Consider the following 20,000-nt stretch of genomic DNA (forward strand, 5'->3'; position numbering starts at 1 on the left):
GTTACACACACCTGAATTGAATCTCTCTCTTGTCTTGTCAGGGAAGTGCTACGAAACAATACACCTGCGATATTATGACATCGGAGAATCCTGGGGAAGAATCCACCGCCGGAACGTGGAGCAGTGCGCATGTGTGGCTGGGAAAGTCTCCTGCGAGCGAGCCCGCTACACGGGTGAGCGACCGGCGCTGTGATCCATTGTTGCTTTATTTAAAACAACACTTGTTTTCTTTTGTTGGAGAATGAGTGTGGAACCTTAGACGTTGATGAGGTGTTGTCGCTTGGCAACGGATTGTCATAATGGGCCAAATAAGACCCCTAAGACATTAAGGGCCGGTTTCACAGACAAGGCTTAAGCCTAGTCCTGGACTAAATCACACTTTCAATGTAAAATCTCCATTGAAGATGCTTTTTAGTCCAGGATTAGGCTTAAGCCTTGTCTGTGAAACCGGCCCTAAGAGTCCTCCGATCCTCATCCACTGTTCCTCTCACTGTCCCACCCTCGAAACTCAAAGGCTGCAGAGAGTGCTTTTTCACGAGCTGCACCCCACCCCTGGAACTCTCTCCCTCAACCACTCAGAGACTCACCATCACTCTCTACTTTTAAATCCCACCTCAAAACCTACCTGTTCTCCCATGCATACAACCTTCCCTACCCCTAACCATCTCCCCTAACCATGCCACCCCCCCCCCCCCCCCGCCACCCCCCCTGGACATTGCTGTGTTAATTGTTCCCTGTGCCTGTTCACTAACTCTGTGTTCTATGTGCTCATGTTATCTGTTGCTTATTGTTTCTGTTTTTCCCATATTGTCAGCGTCTTTGAGCCCCGGAAAAGCGCTATATAAATACAATGAATTATAATTATTATTAAGAGAATAACGGCCATCGCTAGATATGTCTTCTTTCTCAAACGGCGACGCCATTGCGCCATTCCTTCCACCTCTTAGATAGTCATGTCTCTTCTAAACCCTCTACTACCGTTCTCCTATCGAGGGCCTCTCGGTTACGTGTGAGTGAAACTAATGGACTCGAGCCAAATCAGACCCACGTTCGTCAAGATATCAAAGGCAGGGTTGGCGTTTCTCTTTGATTTCCCTCTCCTTGGTTACAAGGGTAACCCTGCAGTGGTTGAAAAGACAGATTATATGACTCACCATGACTCAAGATCGGTGTGTGGAACACACCCTTAAGGGCTTGGAGGTACTTTCATCTCAATGGCAGGACTTTCTTTATGGGTGTTTCTCCCTGACAAAAGAGAAAGCCACACCGTGATTATAATAGTGCAAGCTTTCAAATGATGTGTCACACATTGAAATCAGAAAATAGTTGAAGAAAGATATGCTTATTTTGAATGTTGGTAGACCTCAAACCATAATACCGGAGAAACTCGCTCTGAATCAAAACAGAAACTGCATGTTTAGCACATCACAACATGCTGATAGAACATCAGCATGCTAAAAACACATAACTACACATAATTAGATGATCACGCAGTCCTAAAACGTACGTTAGTTTGCAAGCCATGTATCACGAACCCAGTAGCCTAAAGCGGGACGGAGCGCGATACAGTGAATCCAATTCACAAATTATAAGTATTTACTGATCCTAGAACTGTTGTTTGTTATATTGAGTGAGCTCTTCAACACTTAAACTGTAATAATCAGAAAAAAACGAAAAATAAATTGGTCATTTGTGCAACTTTAGAATTGCCGACATGCAGACCGTGACACTAGACCGTGTCACAAATTTGTGTTACCATGGCAAAATGTATTGCTCCTCTAGTTATGATATCAAATTATATTGCTCCTCTAGTTGTTCATATGACCAGGAAAGTTCTCCCATTTCTTCAGTTTATTATGTATACGTGTACCCCACAAGGCCACCGTGAGAACTATGAATCAAATGACACGTGCATTAATGTCCTTGTTGGTGTCCACATCGTCACAACTCAGAGCTCAGAGGGGTGTGTGGGTAGACACATTAAAACACCTAAGCACTGATGTGCAACACACAACAGCTGTTATCATTAGCTTATAGTGATGAAGTCAGGATGGTTAAGGGAGGGGAGGGGGGGGGGCTAAGTGGTACTGTAGTTAACCGACTGTGGTGTGCCTGCCTCTCCCCAGTGTGCAGAGAGAACCCCTGTGAGAATGAAGGAACCTGCAGGATGATCCTGGACACGGGAGAAGAGGTGTGTGGCTGCAGACCTGGACACAGCGGACCCTACTGTAGCATCGGTGAGTGCTAGCTAACGCTACATATACTGCTAACATAGTAATAGAGCCATTTATAATAGTAGTTTAGCTAGTATTAGTATAGTATAGTACAGCATAGCATGCCTGGTCTGAGCCCATTAGCCAGATGCAACATACTGGACTTGGGAAGTACATGTCGTTAGCCTCATATCATAATTGCCTAAGTCATATTTTGGCCAAATTGAGATATCTGCCTAACTCTCCTCTCCTAACACTGCTGATTCACTGTGCATTATTGCCTCTATGACATCAGCCTATCAGAATGCTTGTTACATTCCAAAATCACTATCTGCCCAAGTCATCTCTTTGACATAGGGCATTTTTGACACTACATACAAAGATGGCTCGGCTGACCACAAGTGAAGCAAGACTTAGGCAATTATGCTATGAGGCTAACGATTTACAATGTACACTCACCGAACATTTTGTTAGGAACAACTGTACATTTTCTAATTTATTCAGGTGGTGTAATGATGTGGGGAATCTTTTCTTGGCACACTTTGGGCCCGTTAATACCAATCAATCATTGCTTGAATGCCACAGCCTGTTTGAGTATTGTTGCTGACCATGTGTATCCCTTCATGGCCACAATTTACCAATTGTTTTGTGGCTACGTCCAGCATGATAATGCAGTGCACCATGTCACAATTAAGCAGAAGTTGTCTCAATCTGGTTTCATGAACTTGACAATGAGTTCAGTGTTCTTCAGTCTGAATCCAGTAGAACACCTTTGGGATGTGGTAGAACGGGTGATTCACAGCTTGAAAGTGCAGCTGAAAGATCTGTCGGAATTTCATGATGCAATGATGTCATCATGGACCAGAACCTCAAAGGAATGTTTCCAACATCTTGTGGAATCAATGTCATGAAGAATTGAGGCTGTTGTGAGAGCAAAGGGAGACCCTACACAGTATTAGTACAGAGCTCCTAATAAAGTGTTCTGTGAGAGTATACGTGACATGGTCTGGTTAAAAAGTCCTTAAGTTCTCATGGACATTTGTCAGTTTTTCCAGATTATGAAAGTGCAGATTGTAAACTTTGTGTCATACATTGAAATCTGAAAATAGTTAAAGAAGATTATGCTTATTTGAATGTTGGACCACTTCAAACCAGGTGAAAAGCTCTCTGAATCAAAACACAGGCAAAACATCTGCTAACAGCCAGTGCTAAAAAGGAACATCGCTACGAACATCTTAACTGCATGTTTTGCACATCACAACATGCTGATTGAACACCAACATGCTAAAAACACACATAACTACACATAATTAAAGGATCACACAGTCCTTGCTTTTGAACACGTCCTAAAACGAAAGTTGTTTACAAGCTATGTACCACTTACCAGTAGCCTACGGCAGACAGGAGAGTGAATCCAATTCAGAAATTATAAGTATTTAGTGATCCTAAAACTGTTGTTTGTTGTTCTTCAACTTTTGTAACATGCAACAAAAACAGAAAACTATTTTTGTAAAAAATAAATAAGAAGAATGTTTTTTCTCATTTGTGCAACTTAAGGATTGCCGGCATGCGTATATGTATCACATACACACTGCGTGACTACATGTTTATGTAATTCTAGAAAACATGTACACACCCACGAGCAAATATGTACACACGACGCACACGCAGACTTGAACACAGACACTTTCTAGTGTACAAAGTGTTTCTCTTTCCTTACATGTCCCTCATTGTTCCAATCAATTGTTCCTCAACGCCCCAACCTTGGACTCCTTCAAACCAGCCCTCAGAACCCATCTGTTCACCAAGGCCTTTGGCCCCTAGTCTAGTTTGTCACCTTTGCTCTCTTTTAAGTTTTCTTAGTTTGTTTCTGTTCTGTCTGTCTGACTTTCTGTCTGTAAAATCTGTAAAGCGTCCTTGGGTTTGAGAAAGGCATTATATTTAAAAAAGTTATTATTATTATTGTTGTTATTGTCCAGATCCTGTGGCAGAGTGCTGTAACAAGCGGGGCAGAGACTACCGCGGCATGGTGAACACCACGGTGTCGGGCGCTCGCTGTCTGGCCTGGAACTCTGACCTGCTGCATGACGAGCTGCACCTGGGCACCGTGGACCAGGCCCGCCACAAAGGCCTGGGGGAACACTCCTTCTGCAGGTGTGTGTGTGTGTGTATTAACACTAGAACAGGTGTGTATTAACACTAGAACAGGTGTGTGTGTGTGTGTGTGTGTGTGTGTGTTAACACTAGAACAAGTGTGTGTGTGTGTGTGTGTGTGTGTGTGTGTCTGTGTGTGTGTGTGTGTGTGTGTATGTGTGTGTGTATTAACACTAGAGCAGGTGTGTGTGTATGTGTATTAACACTAGAACAGGTGTGTGTGTGTGTGTATTAACACTAGAACAGGTGTGTGTGTGTGTGTGTGTGTGTGTGTGTGTGTGTGTGTGTGTGTGTGTGTCTGTGTGTGTGTGTGTGTGTGTATTAACACTAGAACAAGTGTGTGTGTGTATTAACACTAGAGCAGGTGTGTGTATGTGTATTAACACTAGAACAGGTGTGTGTGTGTGTGTGTGTGTGTATTAACACTAGAACAGGTGTGTATTAACACTAGAACAGGTGTGTGTGTATTAACACTAGAACAGGTTTGTGTGTGTGTGTGTGTATTAACACTAGAACAGGTGTGTGTGTGTGTATTAACACTAGAGCAGGTGTGTGTATGTGTGTGTGTGTGTGTGTGTATGTGTGTGTGTGTGTGTGTGTATGTGTGTGTGTATTAACACTAGAACAGCCATGAGTGAGTAAAGAAAAATGTAATATCTTTGCACTCGATCAAATATAAAAGTGTCAGATAAATGGCAACAACAACCCAAAACAGAGCCCAGAGTCTCCAGTCTTTAGTGGTACAGAATCCTGCAGAGTTGGCCCATTTTTGACTAAGACAGACCCTCACTCACCCCGGCCAATATTGCCAGATGGGATTGTTTTCCAGCTAACCCTAACCCAACCACAGACTAAAAGCCGCCCAGTGTGATCATAAGTAGCCAAATTGGGCGGGAATACGCCCAGTCTGGCAACACTGACCCCCAGGCCCAGTTCCATTTCAATCCCTAGTAGGCAGTGAAATTGAACCGGGCCGTCACCCGTCGAGTTGGCAGGCACGTTATAGTAGTGAACCATGTATTGCGTAACACCACAATGCAATGGGGCGGCTGTGGCGCAGGAGGTAGAGCTGCCGTCTAATGATCACATGGTTGGCAGGTCTGCGGTTCGAACCCCAGCTGGCCACATGTCGAAGTGTCCTTGGCCAAGACACTGAACCCCAAATTGCTCCCAGTGAGCGGGCCGGCCGGCGTCTTGCATGGTAGCTTGCCGCCATTGGTGTGTGAATGTGTGTGTGAATGGGTGAATGAGAGGCCGTTGTAAAGCGCTTTGGATAAAGGAGCTATCTAAGTCAGTCCATTTACCAATCCGATGTGTATCTGTGTAGAAACCCAGACGGGGATAAGAGGCCGTGGTGCTACACCTTCAACGACGGAGCCATCTCCTGGGAGAGCTGTGACATCCCACCATGTCTGATGCGTTTGTGTGAGTAAGGGAACTGGGGAGATGGTTCTACAGTAGGTTCTAGACAAACATTTTTTTTTTTTGTGATCAAGATTTTTTATTGCTTTTAACAACACATAACAATGACAATACAGAACAAGAAAGGAAAGGAGGGAAAAAAGAAAGAAAACAAAAAAGAAAAGGGGTAATGTAGCAGACAAGTCACAGCCAAATAGTAGAAATATAACACAATCCGGATTGGGGTAAATGGAAAATCTAAGTACAGAGTAGTCAGGTTGGTCAAGTTCAATGAATAAGCCTTCCACGCATCAACTGTACTGGGCCTTGCTTTGTTCAGCCTGGCCATTGTGCCAGGGGAGGCTGGTTCATTAGGTGCAATTGGGCAATGCCCCACCAAAGGGAGAAGAGAGAGATTTTTTTTCTATGACTTCTAGACAGTGTTGCTTCTGAATATCATAGTCCAATCAGCTAGTGTTCTGTGGAGTATATCATAGTCCAATCAGCTAGTGTTCTGTGGAGTATGTTCCAATCAGCTTCAAGTCCCGCCCCTTTCGGGGCAACTTTCAGTCTACTCGAAGTTGCACTAGGCTGTTCTCGTAGACTTGCATGTAAAATCTATTTTGGTAACTTCAGGCCATTCGGTCAATTGTCTATGGGGTTTTGGGACATGCACCGAAAGGGGCGGGACTTGAAGCTGATTGGAACATACTCCACAGAACACTAGCTGATTGGACTATGATATACGCCACAGAACACTAGCTGATTGGACTATGATATTCAGAAGCAACACTGTCTAGAAGTCATAGAAAAAAAATCTCTCTCTTCTCCCTTTGGTGGGGAGCCAGCCTCCCCTGCTTGAGGATATTACAACTGGACCTATTACCGAAGTCAAACTTCGTTTGTGGTCGCAATCTCCGCGCAATCTCCGCGGCTGTTAGGCTGCTACTGTTGGTGTTTTGCGAAGCCAGAATACACAAACTCGACCTGAAGGTAAGAGAGTCAGCTAAGATAAAAGCTACTTCAAACATTTAGTAATATCGTCAGCATGGTACGTTTTCTATTGTCGTCTTTTAGCTTGTTTGTTTATGTATTCAGCACACGCACACACACACACACACACACACACACACACACACACGCACACACGCACACACGCACACACGCACACACGCACACACGCACACACACACACACACACACACACACACACACACACACACACACACACACACACTCACACTCACACACTCACTAGAGGGGATGAAGAGGTCTGTACAGGGGGGTAGGGGGGATGAAGAGGTCTGTACAGGGGGGTAGAGGGGATGAAGAGGTCTGTACAGGGGGGTAGAGGGGATGGAGAGGTCTGTACAGGGGGGGTAGAGGGGATGGAGAGGTCTGTACAGGGGGGTAGGGGGGATGAGGAGGTATGTAGAGGTGGGTAGGGGGGATGAAGAGGTCTGTAGAGGTGGGTAGGGGGGATGAAGAGGTCTGTAGAGGTGGGTAGGGGGGATGAAGAGGTCTGTACAGGGGGGTAGAGGGGATGAAGAGGTCTGTACAGGGGGGTAGAGGGGATGAAGAGGTCTGTACAGGGGGGTAGAGGGGATGGAGAGGTCTGTACAGGGGGGTAGGGGGGATGAGGAGGTATGTACAGGGGGGTAGAGGGGATGAAGAGGTCTGTACAGGGGGGTAGAGGGGATGAAGAGGTCTGTACAGGGGGGGTAGAGGGGATGGAGAGGTCTGTACAGGGGGGTAGGGGGGATGAGGAGGTATGTACAGGGGGGTAGAGGGGATGAAGAGGTCTGTACAGGGGGGTAGGGGGGATGAGGAGGTATGTACAGGGGGGTAGAGGGGATGAAGAGGTCTGTACAGGGGGGTAGGGGGGATGAGGAGGTATGTACAGGGGGGTAGAGGGGATGGAGAGGTCTGTACAGGGGGTAGAGGGGATGGAGAGGTCTGTAGAGGTGGGTAGAGGAGATGTAGAGGTGGGTAGAGGTGATGAAGAGGTCTGTAGAGGTGGGTAGAGGGGATGAAGAGGTCTGTACAGGGGGGTAGAGGGGATGAAGAGGTCTGTAGAGGTGGGTAGAGGGGATGAAGAGGTCTGTACAGGGGGGTAGAGGGGATGGCGAGGTCTGTACAGGGGGGTAGAGCTATTCTCATGCTAAAATCGACTGTAAATCCAGATTTTAAAGTTGATATTCTTCCCCGTGGAGCATGCCCCCATAACCTGTGCCCCACCCAAAATGTTTAGCACCAGCCGCCACTGCATTGTGCACTCAAGATTCTCAATCCTCTGTAAAGAGTAAAACCAAAAAGTGTTCATACAGAAATCAGGTGTCATCCAATGTTTAGACGAAATATTCTTGTCATCTTTAAAAAAACATGTCTATTACCGGTACTTATTGCTGTGGTAAATTAGGAATCAGAAATGTGCCAACTCCCGCCATTGTAAGTCGTTCAATGTCATTCAGTCACGGTCGGTCGGTCAGTCACTGTCAGTGAAGCGTTGTTTGTTTGTCCGAGTTTTCAAAGGGGGCGTGGCTTAGCGTTACGTCCATTGCTGTTGTAAACGTTTGATGTCACCCTTTAAAAAAAAAAGAAAAATACATTCTTTAAAAAAAAAAAAATACATACATTTCAGACTCATCAGGATTATTGTTTATTGATAATTATCATCACAGGATTATGATTGACTGATTGTCGACAGTCACAGCTTACTTTAGAAAAGTTTAGTTTGATGTATCCAATGAACTGGCTGCAAGTTATAGAACTACCACACTCACTCTCTGAATCACCAAGGGCTTGTATCCTTCAGGAAGGACTGTTCAAGGAGAATCAAGGAGCATTCATTTATTTTCATTTACTGTGTTATTATGAGTCACAAAGCTGCTTGGAACAGCTGACAGCTGCTGGAAACTCTTCAGTAGCCCCTAGTTTGTTCCTCTCTTTCACATAGAATGTATTCTCTCTCTCTCTCAAAACACTCGCAACGTAACTAAGACTTTAATAACATGGTAATTACATGTATGTATTCATTCTAAAACATGTGAGAATGTTATCCTTACCGGTGTCACACAGAAACGATAACATGACACGCAGGTAGCCTACAGAACTCAACTTTGAGTCCAGAAAGAACATGAGGGTAGCGTGTTCGAGTCACGCAGAACCAGCAGCATGTCATATCAACAGTTGCCAATTAAACTTTATTCGCCATGTGCGGTGCAGCACTAGGAACATGACTTGGTATTCTCCATGCTGAACAAGTTACAGACACACAATATATACAGTACCAATACGAGTGAATAAATATAAACATGTAAAGTGCAAGGTGCAATGATCAGGAGTTATTGAGGAGGGCTGTGGCTTTGGGGAAGAAACTGTTCAAGTGTTGTGATGTTGTTGACCTGGTGGCCCTGCTGTACCGCTGTCCAGAAGGGAGTCATTCAAACAAGCTGTGGGCTGGATGTGAGGGGTCAGACACATGTTGACACACAAGCCAAAGGCTTATGTAGTGAGTTGGCACCTGTAGGCACTGCTGTACAGAGAGCGCATTGTTTGACCAACTGCTTTATAATGAAATGTTTGTTTTCACATATCATATTTATTTAATTTAATATCTGTAATCTACAAAATAGCTTGATTTGTATCTTTTTCAGGGGAAAATGAACCACTGGTTAAGTCCAAAATGACGAGAAGAGGTATACTGTACTTAGTCATCTCTACAACGTGGGCGTAGAGTAGCTATCCCAGTTAGCTCCATTTGGGGGAGCTTGTTGGCTAGTAGTAGTAGTAGTTGAGTAGCTAGCTTAGCTATATTGTAGTATTGTATTGTATGATCACACATTAGCACTAGAACAGGGCTCTTAATTGAACGGGATGTATAGCTAAACTAAACGCATGCCTTTTCTAAAGTCTCCTCCACCTTATGTCCTCCCCACGCCCACAGCTTCCTCTCGGAGAGGGGTGTCCCTCAATGTCATCCCTGGCATCAACCAGACCAAACACACCAAGCCGGCCAGGAAGCACGTGTGTGGGAAGAGGCACAAGAAGAGGATAACGGTCGCCAGGGGCCGTATCATGGGCGGCACCTCCGTCCTGCCTGGCACCCACCCCTGGATGGCCGCCATCTACATCGGGAACGAGGACTTCTGCGCCGGCACGCTGGTCTCCTCCTGCTGGGTGGTGTCTGCCGCTCACTGCTTCTTCCGCAAGTAGGCTACTTTCTTTTTAGCGGCGTCTGTGGCACAGGAGGTAGAGGCTGGTGGAGGTAGAGGCTGGTGGAGGTAGAGACTGGTGGAGGTAGAGGCTGGTGGAGGTAGAGGCTGGTGGAGGGAGAGACTGGTGGAGATAGAGGCTGGTGGAGGGAGAGACTGGTGGAGATAGAGGCTGGTGGAGGTAGAGGCTGGTGGAGGGAGAGACTGGTGGAGGTAGAGGCTGGTGGAGGTAGAGGCTGGTGGAGGGAGAGACTGGTGGAGATAGAGGCTGGTGGAGGTAGAGGCTGGTGGAGGTAGAGGCTGGTGGAGGTAGAGGCTGTGGCGCAGGAGGTAGAGCCGGCGTCTAATGATCGCAAGGTTGGCAGATCGGTGGTTCGAGCCCTGGCTGGCTACATGTCGAAGTGTCCTTGGGCAAGACACTGAACCCCAAATTGGTCCCAATGAGCGGGCTGGCCGGCGCCTTGCATGGTAGCTTGCCGCCATTGGTGTGTGAATGTGTGTGTGAATGGGTGAATGAGAGGCCGTTGTAAAGTGCTTTGGAATAAGGCTCTGTATAAGTCAGTCTATTTACTTTCTACGGCTACCATATTACAAGTAGGCTACTTGCTATGGTCACCATTACTTTGACACTTTGATGGTGTCGCATGCAACAATGAGTGAGTTCTACCATGCTGTCATGAGAACCAATGTCAGTAGTACACATGATGATTTACACTCCTGACTTTCACCTTAATATTGCTTTAGTTTTATGAACACAAGCTATAATTTAGACAAACATTCAGTTTGAGGTAAAAACTGAAAACATCTGATCTAGTCCTGTCCTTTCCAGAGGTTGACTTCCCAGCAATACAGATTGACGGTTTACTACCCTGGAGGTCCTTAGGTTTCCAGTCTAGGCCTTTAAGTATACAGAGATGTTTCCCACAAAGCCACTGGTGACAGAGGACGATGTGTCTCTGTCCTCAGCCCCCTGAAGAGTCAGATCCGTGTGGTTCTGGGCCAGCAGAGTTTCAACGTCACGAGTCTGAACAGCAAAACGTTTGGTGTGGATAAGTACATCTTGCCAGAACGTTTCTCAGTGTTCAACCCAACTCTCCATGACATTGGTAATTATTAAATGATGTCCGTATTCACATTTATGATGTACTACATCTACATGCACATACTCATACATTTGTTCACACTTCTTTCATAGTCAAGTTTACAGCCCCCACCCCACCTCACACACACACACACCTTTTTCCTCTTACAGTTCTGGTCAAACTGAAGAAAGAAAATGGCCGCTGCGTCAGAAGAAGTCAATTCATTCAACCGATCTGCCTCCCGGAGAAAACCACGACCTTCCCCGACTACTACTGCTGCCAGATCACCGGCTGGGGTCATCTGAATGAGAGTAAGTGCTGTTTCAAAATACAGGCCTCTTTTATATTATTTATATTGCCCTTTTACTACTCCCCGGAGGGGGGGGGGGGGGGGGTTGGGGGCCGCTGCTGTGTGCTGGTAGGCAAACTGGAGGAGGTAGTCACTCTGAGGGAGTTTTCCTGGATACACAGTGTACAGGTTTTTAGCTCTTGCTGGCTTGCGTGTTCTGTCATCATGTGGTTTTAAATGTCTAATGTCTAATGTTAAATATCTTAGTTGTTGCTTTATCTCCTTGTTCTCTGTGAAGCGTGAATGTGGGTCACATTTTGTGAGAAATGCGCTAACACTTGATTTTATTTTATTTTATTATTTTCTATTGGACTTACCTGCACCATGCGTTACATCAGGCTACAATAGAAGTAATGCAAGCAATCGTCCAACTGTGAACAAAGGCTACAAAAACTCAATATTATAGTGATGCAGATCCTCCGATGTTGTGTATAAGAAATTGCAGAAATCCAAACTTCTAAGAAGATTCTGTAGTCCATAAGACGTTCTAGAAAGACGTCATCTGAACCCACATTCCGTCTTCCCTGAGGACGTCTTTTGGACTCTTTGTTTACTGGGAGATACAGGTGTTGTACCAGTCTATACTGACCCTCTAGTTACAGGTACAGATACAGGTCCAGGTACAGGTGTTATGTCTATACTGAACGGTGAGTCTTTTGTCTTCCAGAGGCAGATAAGTACTCGAACCTGCAGGAGGCCGGGGTGAGGCTGGTTCCCCACGACAGCTGCACCCAGCCCGACGTCTACGGCAACCATGTGACCTCCAACATGATCTGCGCCGGTGCCAACCGCTGTGCAGACGCCTGCCAGGTGAGAGGGAGTAGAGAGGACGTCCGCCTCAGTCCAGAAACTGCACTTTTAAAATGTTTTATTTGTTTATATGTCTTTAGGGCATTTCTGCTTTAATGGGATAGAGACAGTAGAGATCGACAGGAAAGATGGGTGAGAGAGAGAGAGAGGAGGAGGATAGAGACAGTAGAGACTGACAGGAAGGATGGGTGGGAGAGAGGAGGATAGAGACAGTAGAGATCGACAGGAAAGATGGGTGAGAGAGAGAGAGAGAGAGGAGGATAGAGACAGTAGAGATCGACAGGAAAGATGGGTGAGAGAGAGAGAGAGAGAGGAGGATAAAGACAGTGGAGATCGACAGGAAGGATGGGTGAGAGAGAGGAGGATAGAGACAGTAGAGACTGACAGGAAGGATGGGTGAGAGAGAGAGAGGAGGATAGAGACAGTAGAGATCGACAGGAAAGATGGGTGAGAGAGAGAGAGGACGATAGAGACAGTAGAGATCGACAGGAAAGATGGGTGAGAGAGAGAGAGGAGGATAGAGACAGTAGAGATCGACAGGAAAGATGGGTGAGAGAGAGAGAGGAGGATAGAGACAGTAGAGATCGACAGGAAAGATGGGTGAGAGAGAGAGAGAGAGGACGATAGAGACAGTAGAGATCGACAGGAAAGATGGGTGAGAGAGAGAGAGGAGGATAGAGACAGTAGAGATCGACAGGAAAGATGGGTGAGAGAGAGGAGGGATGACATTTATTTATTTATTGACCAGGGACAGTATACATTAATAAACCAGTTCGTAAATGAGTCAGTGTTACCCAAATGGCTACTTTTCAACTGTTGTCCCTGTGGCCAGATGTCATAAGCCGTCCGTGCAGGATATGTCGATGGCCAGAATCGAACCGGGGACCCTGCGATTACATGGCTGACGCCTTAGTGTGCTACGCCACCAAGCGCCCCAGAAACTGCACATTTAAGGTTGCTTTCTTGTAGTATTGGGTAAAAAGGGTGTGCAATAATGCACCAGTTTATAGGGAAACTTGTGAGCACCTGGCCCATAACAGTTTTAGTGATGTAACAGTTTTATGAGAGGGCGTAGAAAGGACATCCACCTTAGTTCAGAAACTGCACTTTTTGAATATGTTTTTAGGGCATTTCTGCTTGACCACTAGAACAGCCATGGGTGGGGTGACCCTGTGAGTAAAAACAAATTAGGGTTAGGGTTATATCTTTGTTATATATTTGCACTTGATCAAATTTCAGGACCCTCCTTTCATGACTTGTCCTAGATATGTGCATCCTACCAGCCAGTATCCTTACATGTTCTAAATCACATCAGGATAAGCTAGTATAAAACTATTTTGCCGTTTTTCTGTGTAGGAAGCAGGCTAATTTACCCCCGAGGCGGCTCTTTTAGTAGGTAAAAAGGCACGGCTGTTCTAAGGTTAATGGGATAGAGACAGTAGAGATCGACAGGAAGGATGGGCGAGAGAGAGAGAAGGGATGACGTGCAGGATATGTCGACGGCCAGAATCGAACCGGGGACCCTGCGATGACATGCCTGATGCCTTAGTGTGCTACGCCACCAAGCGCCCCCAGAAACTGCACATTTAAGGTTGCTTTCCTGTATTGGGTGAAAAGGGGTGTGCGACGATGATACATCAGTTTATATTGGGAAACTTGTGAGCACCTGGCCCATAACAGTGGAATAGAACCACCACAACATCACCTGCAGGATGTTAAGAAATTCAGCTGCGTGGTCGTTAACGAAAGGTTATGATTAACTTCCCACAATGTTTACGTGTTGCGTTGTAATGACACAAATATTGAGCGTGGGCGTACGATTTACATGAGGTTTAAAGAGGCTGACTCATTGTGTGTGTGTGTGTGTGTGTGTGTGTGTGTTCCCCCAGGGTGACTCCGGAGGTCCCCTAGCGTGTGTGAAGGATGACGTCAGCTTCCTGTACGGAGTCATCAGCTGGGGCGAAGGCTGTGGCCGGTCGGGGAAGCCCGGCGTCTACACCAAAGTGACCAACTACGTCAACTGGATCAACGACATTATCAAACGCAAACCCAAATCTAAATCTAAAGCTAAACAACTTTTACCATAATGGACAATGGCCTGTGTGTTTTTTTGTATGGACAGTAGCAATACTATGGAACAAAACCTTGATGTTACTAAACAACAACTGTGAAATAAATATTATTTTGTGACGTAATAAACCATGACTTTGATATTGCTGTCGCCTGTGTGTTGAAACTTAGGCCTACTGTATGTCGTACATGATGGAGGGCTCTGCAAAAGATGTTGCATGCCTGTTAAGACCCTAAAGTCCCTAAATGTACATTGCAGCTGTATTTGAAAATGCCCCCTTTAAGGAAATCATAGGTCACATTTTTAAATAATATTAGTCCTACTTCTCCCATTTTTTCAATCTATTTGTATTTCAATGAATGCATGAATGAATGAATGAAGGAATCAATCAATCAATCAATTAGTTAATTCTGTGAAAATATCCTGAAGTAAATATTGATACTTAGGCCGGTGCGTGTGTGTCTGGTCGGAGAGGCGTGTGCAGGGGGTGTGTGTGTGTGTGTGTGTGTGTGTGTGTGTGTGTGTGTGTGTGTGTGTGTGCCCCCCTCACCAGCAGTAAAGCTATTTTGAAAGTGACCCAGGCTCATTCGGGCCACACGGGACAGCGACACTGCAGCTGTTTGGAACCATGACTGAAGATGACGGATTCGGTTGTCGTGGAGGGATATGTGAAATTCAGAGATGGGAAAAAGGTATTTAAGTCAATGAAATAATGCGTAAAATGTGTAACGTTCATGGAAATGTAACCCAGTATTTTGTCTTGACTTTGTGCCGTTCCATGTCTTTCAGTGGAAGACTAGGTGGGTCGTGCTTCGCAAGCCATCGCCAGTAGCAGGTAGGGAGTATATAATACCTCGGTTGGAGAAGGTCTATATTTCAGTGCGCAACTGGCGCGTAATACCATACACGTTGTTGGAATAAGTGGCGCACAACTTTACAGTGTTTATCTTTGTTAAATTAATACGGTCATGTAATACCATTGAGTCCATTCCGGGGTTCTGCCCGTGCTCTTGGCTATAGGCTTTGCTTGTCATTTGCAAAAAGGGTTGTTGCAAGACAATATTGTGCAAGCCAAGCCAATAAGGCACCAAACTAACTGCATGCCATCAAAGGAATATTTTCCAAATGCTCTGGGGCCGCGGAGTTGATGGGTTCGGATTTCATGTTCAGCCCATTCAGAACTTGGGCTGGCAAACGTAAAGTTCATGCGCTCGGGACTGGCACATTTAAAGAGAACGCTGTTGAGAACGTCTGTTATATTATATCATTTAAATTATATATTATTATGATATATACAGGTATAGGCCTATATATGATCTATATTATTGTCTGCCTATTATAACTTTGTGTCAGTCATACCGTGCATTATATTATATATTATTATAATATTATATATTATTATGATATATATAGGCCTATAGGCTATGTGATATATATTATTGTCTGGCTATTATAATATGTGTCAGTCATACCGTACCTCGTCACGACCATGGGCATAACTGTACATCATCTTGATATACGTCAAATCTAGGCATATAGACTATTTCAACAATTCATTTTATCAGAAGTCATCACCTTTTGTGTGAACTATAATACCACTTTTGTTTAATTTATATGTTTTAGATCTGATCATAATACTCTCAAAGGAAAGCTTTTAAGCTTCTGTTTCTTCAAGACACGTCTTGTGTTATCCCAGGTGTGTAGGCCTATTATTCTCAAGTGGGAAAAGTTCATGACAGACTTATACAGGGGCTTTCGGACCATTGACTGACATGCTTTTATATGGGTTTACTTTACAAAGACGTGGACTTTTAGGCTCTTTCATTATGTAGGCCTAACTGGAATGGAAATAGATGAAGTGGTTATATTGTGTTACAGTGAATCCCCATCCCTTTGAGAAGCTGTAGCTCTGCAAGCTACTAGGTGTTTAACGGGTTAGGCCGTCCTTGTGTGCAACCATTCTGCGGCCCTTTGAAGTCTCTGTTATTACAGCTGTTCTCGGTCATACGTGAGCTTGAGCTGTATGTGTGTGTGTGTGTGTGTGTGTGTGTGTGTGTGAGAGAGAGAGGGAGAGAGAGAGAGGGGGGGAGACAGAGAGAGAGAGAGTAGAATGTTGTTTTGTCAGATGACACTGTGATAGTACTTCGAAAGCGACAAAAGGCTTGTGAGGAGTCTTGTGAGACTACTGTCTCTCTGTCTCTCTGCATTCCTCTGCTGTGTAAATGCCAAGCTCCTGAGATAACTGTCGCTAGCAACTACCCTCTGATTCTGTCAGATTGTTCTGTAGGTGAAACTCTCTTCTCTTCTCCTGAGGGATACTAGAGAAAAAAGGAACATGTTTTAATGATGCATTGTGCCGATTTCTTTTTACGAGAAAGAATATTACCTGGGGATAGTTTGCAACCGATATCAGAGTGACTTTAACAGACATACTGTATTATTTGATCTGAAACTTCAGCACACTGGCATTCTTGTATGCTAAAAAAAAATCTAAAACGTACCTTAAAACCAACCATTTCAGTTTACAAACCCTGTCTATGGAGGAAGGTCATGTTGAACGAATGCCAGTGTGCTTTTTCTGTTCTTCTGTTTTTTTCTCTGAGCACCTACAACATACAATGACCTCTTTCTACAATATTAGACCTTTCAGCTGTTTAATCGATCGAAACATTCCTACACAGAAAGTTGTATCAACTAGCCTTCAAGAAAATAATAAATAAAGTAGGAGCCAGAATAGTGGGAGGAGAGTGGAGATAGTGGAGAATAGTGGAGAATAGTGGAGATTTCTAAGATAGACCAGTATGAAAGCATGTCATAGAGGGCACTGCATGGCGCAACAAAGCTTTCACCTAACAGAGTCTACTCAACAGTTAGCAGTCCTGTATTTACTGGAGCTATTGTTTGTTTGGCATTGAGGAACTTCAGCCTTCAGATATAATCAAAGACACACACACACACACACACACACACACACACACGCACACACACACACACACACACACACACACACACACACACACACACACACACACACACACACACACACACACACACACACACATTAAATCTTTTCATGTCTTACAAGAGCCAAAATGTCAACAGTTTAATCGAAAAAGATTCTTTTTTAAGTAATTGTTTCTGAGTGGGGCAGTCCCAGTCATATTTCCAATTTTATTGGACAGATATAGTGAAGACAGACAGGAAAGTAAGGGAGAGAGGGCATGTCAGCAGGGCATGGGGGCCGGCTTCGAACCCATGCCAACATGGGCGTACGTAATGTGTGCACTGTAAACCGCGGTACTAAACCACTGGACCACCCCAGGCCACGCTAAGGGAAAGATTCTTATACACAAAGTTGTATCAACTACTAGCCTTACATAAAATATAAAGTGGGCGTCAGAACGGTTTGAGGCAGAATTCTTTTGAATTATTTTCTAAGACGAGCCAGGTTGTAGAGAGCGTGTCGTAGAGAGCACTGGATGTTCAGCTTTCACAAATAATCATTATCCTCTCTCCATCTCTTCACCCCCCTGATACCTATTTCAAAAGCTTCAATATGTTTTGATGTTCTATCTACTCTTCTTGAGTCGAGATAGCAAGAAGGGTGCACAGAAATGGACGAGTTACAGTGTTCACATGGTATAAAGTGAACATTCTGAGAAATGGACTCTCTCTATTTCTCGGATGACTGTGCTATATTCTCTAATATCCTCAGTGTTTTCTTTTCCTAATAGAAAACTAAGCATTACATTGCCTCTAAATGTGAGTTTGGTGTCCTCAAGGATACAACAGACTCGGTGTGAAAACATCTGCTACTCAGAAGACAACATAACACAGAAACAAGCTTGGAATAACAAACTGTTAGTCAGTTCACCTTGGTCCAAGGCAAAGGATTTCGCAGTACATACTGCACACATTCTGTCAAGTCATATTTTAGCAATCAGAGTTTGTCTGAAGCTGATTTTAGTGGCCCAAAAGGTTAACGTGTCTCTGATTGTGATACAGTATATTACAGTTAACGTCTTGAAATAGACACAAAACCGTTAAAGGAGAATGAATGTGTGTCAACAAACATAATAAATGTACAATCCACAAAAGATTGTGTCATTCAGTCAAGCTAAGCTGAGTACGAGACTATAACTGACAATCAACATACCGATTGTGAGCAACACCGACATGTGGAATAATCAGGTACAATCAGTTGTACAACAGTAACTAAGCTCACAAGACGAAGAGAAAAAAATAATATAATAAAGTCTCAGTCATATTAAAAGGATACATGGTATAATGTTTTTTCTACAACAGCATGTTTGGATACTGGATTCTGATTGGCTAGCAACAGTGGCAAATATCCCAACAACCCACAGTTCAGACCGCATTTCCAGTATCAATGCGCCTCCCAATCAATCTGATTAAGAACACCTGTGCTGACCTACAATGCAATGGTTGATCTTGTTTATGGGACTATATTCTGTGGCGGAAGGATATATGTATTCTGAAACGATTAATGATTGTAAATACATGAATTTAATGTTACAACTGTGTATTTATTTTGTTATATTATGTGGTGGCTGTTGTAGAAAAGCAATTGACCATTCGAGGGCGGGGGGTGTGGACTCATTTACCACTGTACAGGGTTTTCCTACTCGGCTTCACCTCGTGCCACAACCCTGTACCAGTGGTAAATGAGTCTACAACCCCCTTCCTCTCATGGTAAATTGCGTCCTATACTCTCACCCCCCCCCCCCCCCCCCCCAGACTGCCTTGTACTGCTGGTCTACAAAGACAAGAGTGACAAGGCCCAGGTGCACAAGGAGCGTGGCTGCCTCACCTTGGAGGACATCTGCGGCCTGGAAACCGGCCTGCCGTACGAGGGCGTGGCCTACACGCTGGCCATCCTCTGCCTCAGCCAGGCCGTGGTGCTGGGCTTCGACAGCAAGGAGGTGGTGCTGGCCTGGGACATACGGGTCCGCTACAGCCTGGGAGAAGGTGGGTCAACAACACAACCTGTGGTCCTCTGTGGTCCTCTGTGGTCCTCTGTGGTCCTCTGAGGTCCTCTGGGGTCCTCTGTGGTCCTCTGTGGTCCTCTGTGGTCCTCTGTTGTCCTCTGGGGTCCTCTGTGGTCCTCTGTTGTCCTCTGTTGTCCTCTGTGGTCCTCTGTGGTCCTCTGTGGTCCTCTGTGGTCCTCTGGGGTCCTCTGTGGTCCTCTGTGGTCCTCTGTGGTCCTCTGTTGTCCTCTGGGGTCCTCTGTGGTCCTCTGTGGTCCTCTGTGGTCCTCTGAGGTCCTCTGAGGTCCTCTGGGGTCCTCTGTGGTCCTCTGTGGTCCTCTGTTGTCCTCTGGGGTCCTCTGTGGTCCTCTGTGGTCCTCTGTGGTCCTCTGTGGTCCTCTGTTGTCCTCTGTGGTCCTCTGTGGTCCTCTGTGGTCCTCTGTGGTCCTCTGTGGTCCTCTGAGGTCCTCTGGGGTCCTCTGTGGTCCTCTGTGGTCCTCTGTGGTCCTCTGTGGTCCTCTGTTGTCCTCTGTTGTCCTCTGGGGTCCTCTGTGGTCCTCTGTTGTCCTCTGTTGTCCTCTGTGGTCCTCTGTGGTCCTCTGTGGTCCTCTGTGGTCCTCTGGGGTCCTCTGTGGTCCTCTGGGGTCCTCTGTGGTCCTCTGTTGTCCTCTGGGGTCCTCTGTGGTCCTCTGTGGTCCTCTGTTGTCCTCTGTGGTCC

At 45.3% G+C, this 20,000-nt stretch overlaps 2 protein-coding genes across 2 annotated transcripts in view; both read left to right on the forward strand.

Annotated features, from left to right (window-relative positions):
- hgfac (HGF activator) overlaps nt 1–14,310 on the forward strand; it is a gene marked incomplete at both ends in the record, with an annotated part of 19,056 nt that extends 4,746 nt beyond the window's left edge. The window contains 9 exons of the mRNA XM_080544180.1: nt 42–173; nt 2,127–2,237; nt 4,193–4,367; nt 5,695–5,792; nt 9,715–9,979; nt 10,949–11,088; nt 11,235–11,375; nt 12,081–12,223; nt 14,113–14,310. Of these exons, the coding sequence (XP_080400306.1) occupies nt 42–173; nt 2,127–2,237; nt 4,193–4,367; nt 5,695–5,792; nt 9,715–9,979; nt 10,949–11,088; nt 11,235–11,375; nt 12,081–12,223; nt 14,113–14,310 (1,403 nt within the window). The remainder of the gene's footprint in view (nt 1–41; nt 174–2,126; nt 2,238–4,192; nt 4,368–5,694; nt 5,793–9,714; nt 9,980–10,948; nt 11,089–11,234; nt 11,376–12,080; nt 12,224–14,112) is intronic.
- A 622-nt stretch (nt 14,311–14,932) lies between these two features.
- dok7a (docking protein 7a) overlaps nt 14,933–20,000 on the forward strand; it is a gene marked incomplete at both ends in the record, with an annotated part of 35,942 nt that continues 30,874 nt past the window's right edge. The window contains 3 exons of the mRNA XM_080544181.1: nt 14,933–14,986; nt 15,084–15,129; nt 19,053–19,283. Coding sequence (XP_080400307.1) covers nt 14,933–14,986; nt 15,084–15,129; nt 19,053–19,283 — 331 coding nt within the window. The remainder of the gene's footprint in view (nt 14,987–15,083; nt 15,130–19,052; nt 19,284–20,000) is intronic.

Source organism: Nansenia antarctica (assembly GCF_963989245.1).
Source record: "Nansenia antarctica genome assembly, chromosome: 13".
NCBI classification, from domain to species: Eukaryota; Metazoa; Chordata; class Actinopteri; order Argentiniformes; family Microstomatidae; genus Nansenia; species Nansenia antarctica.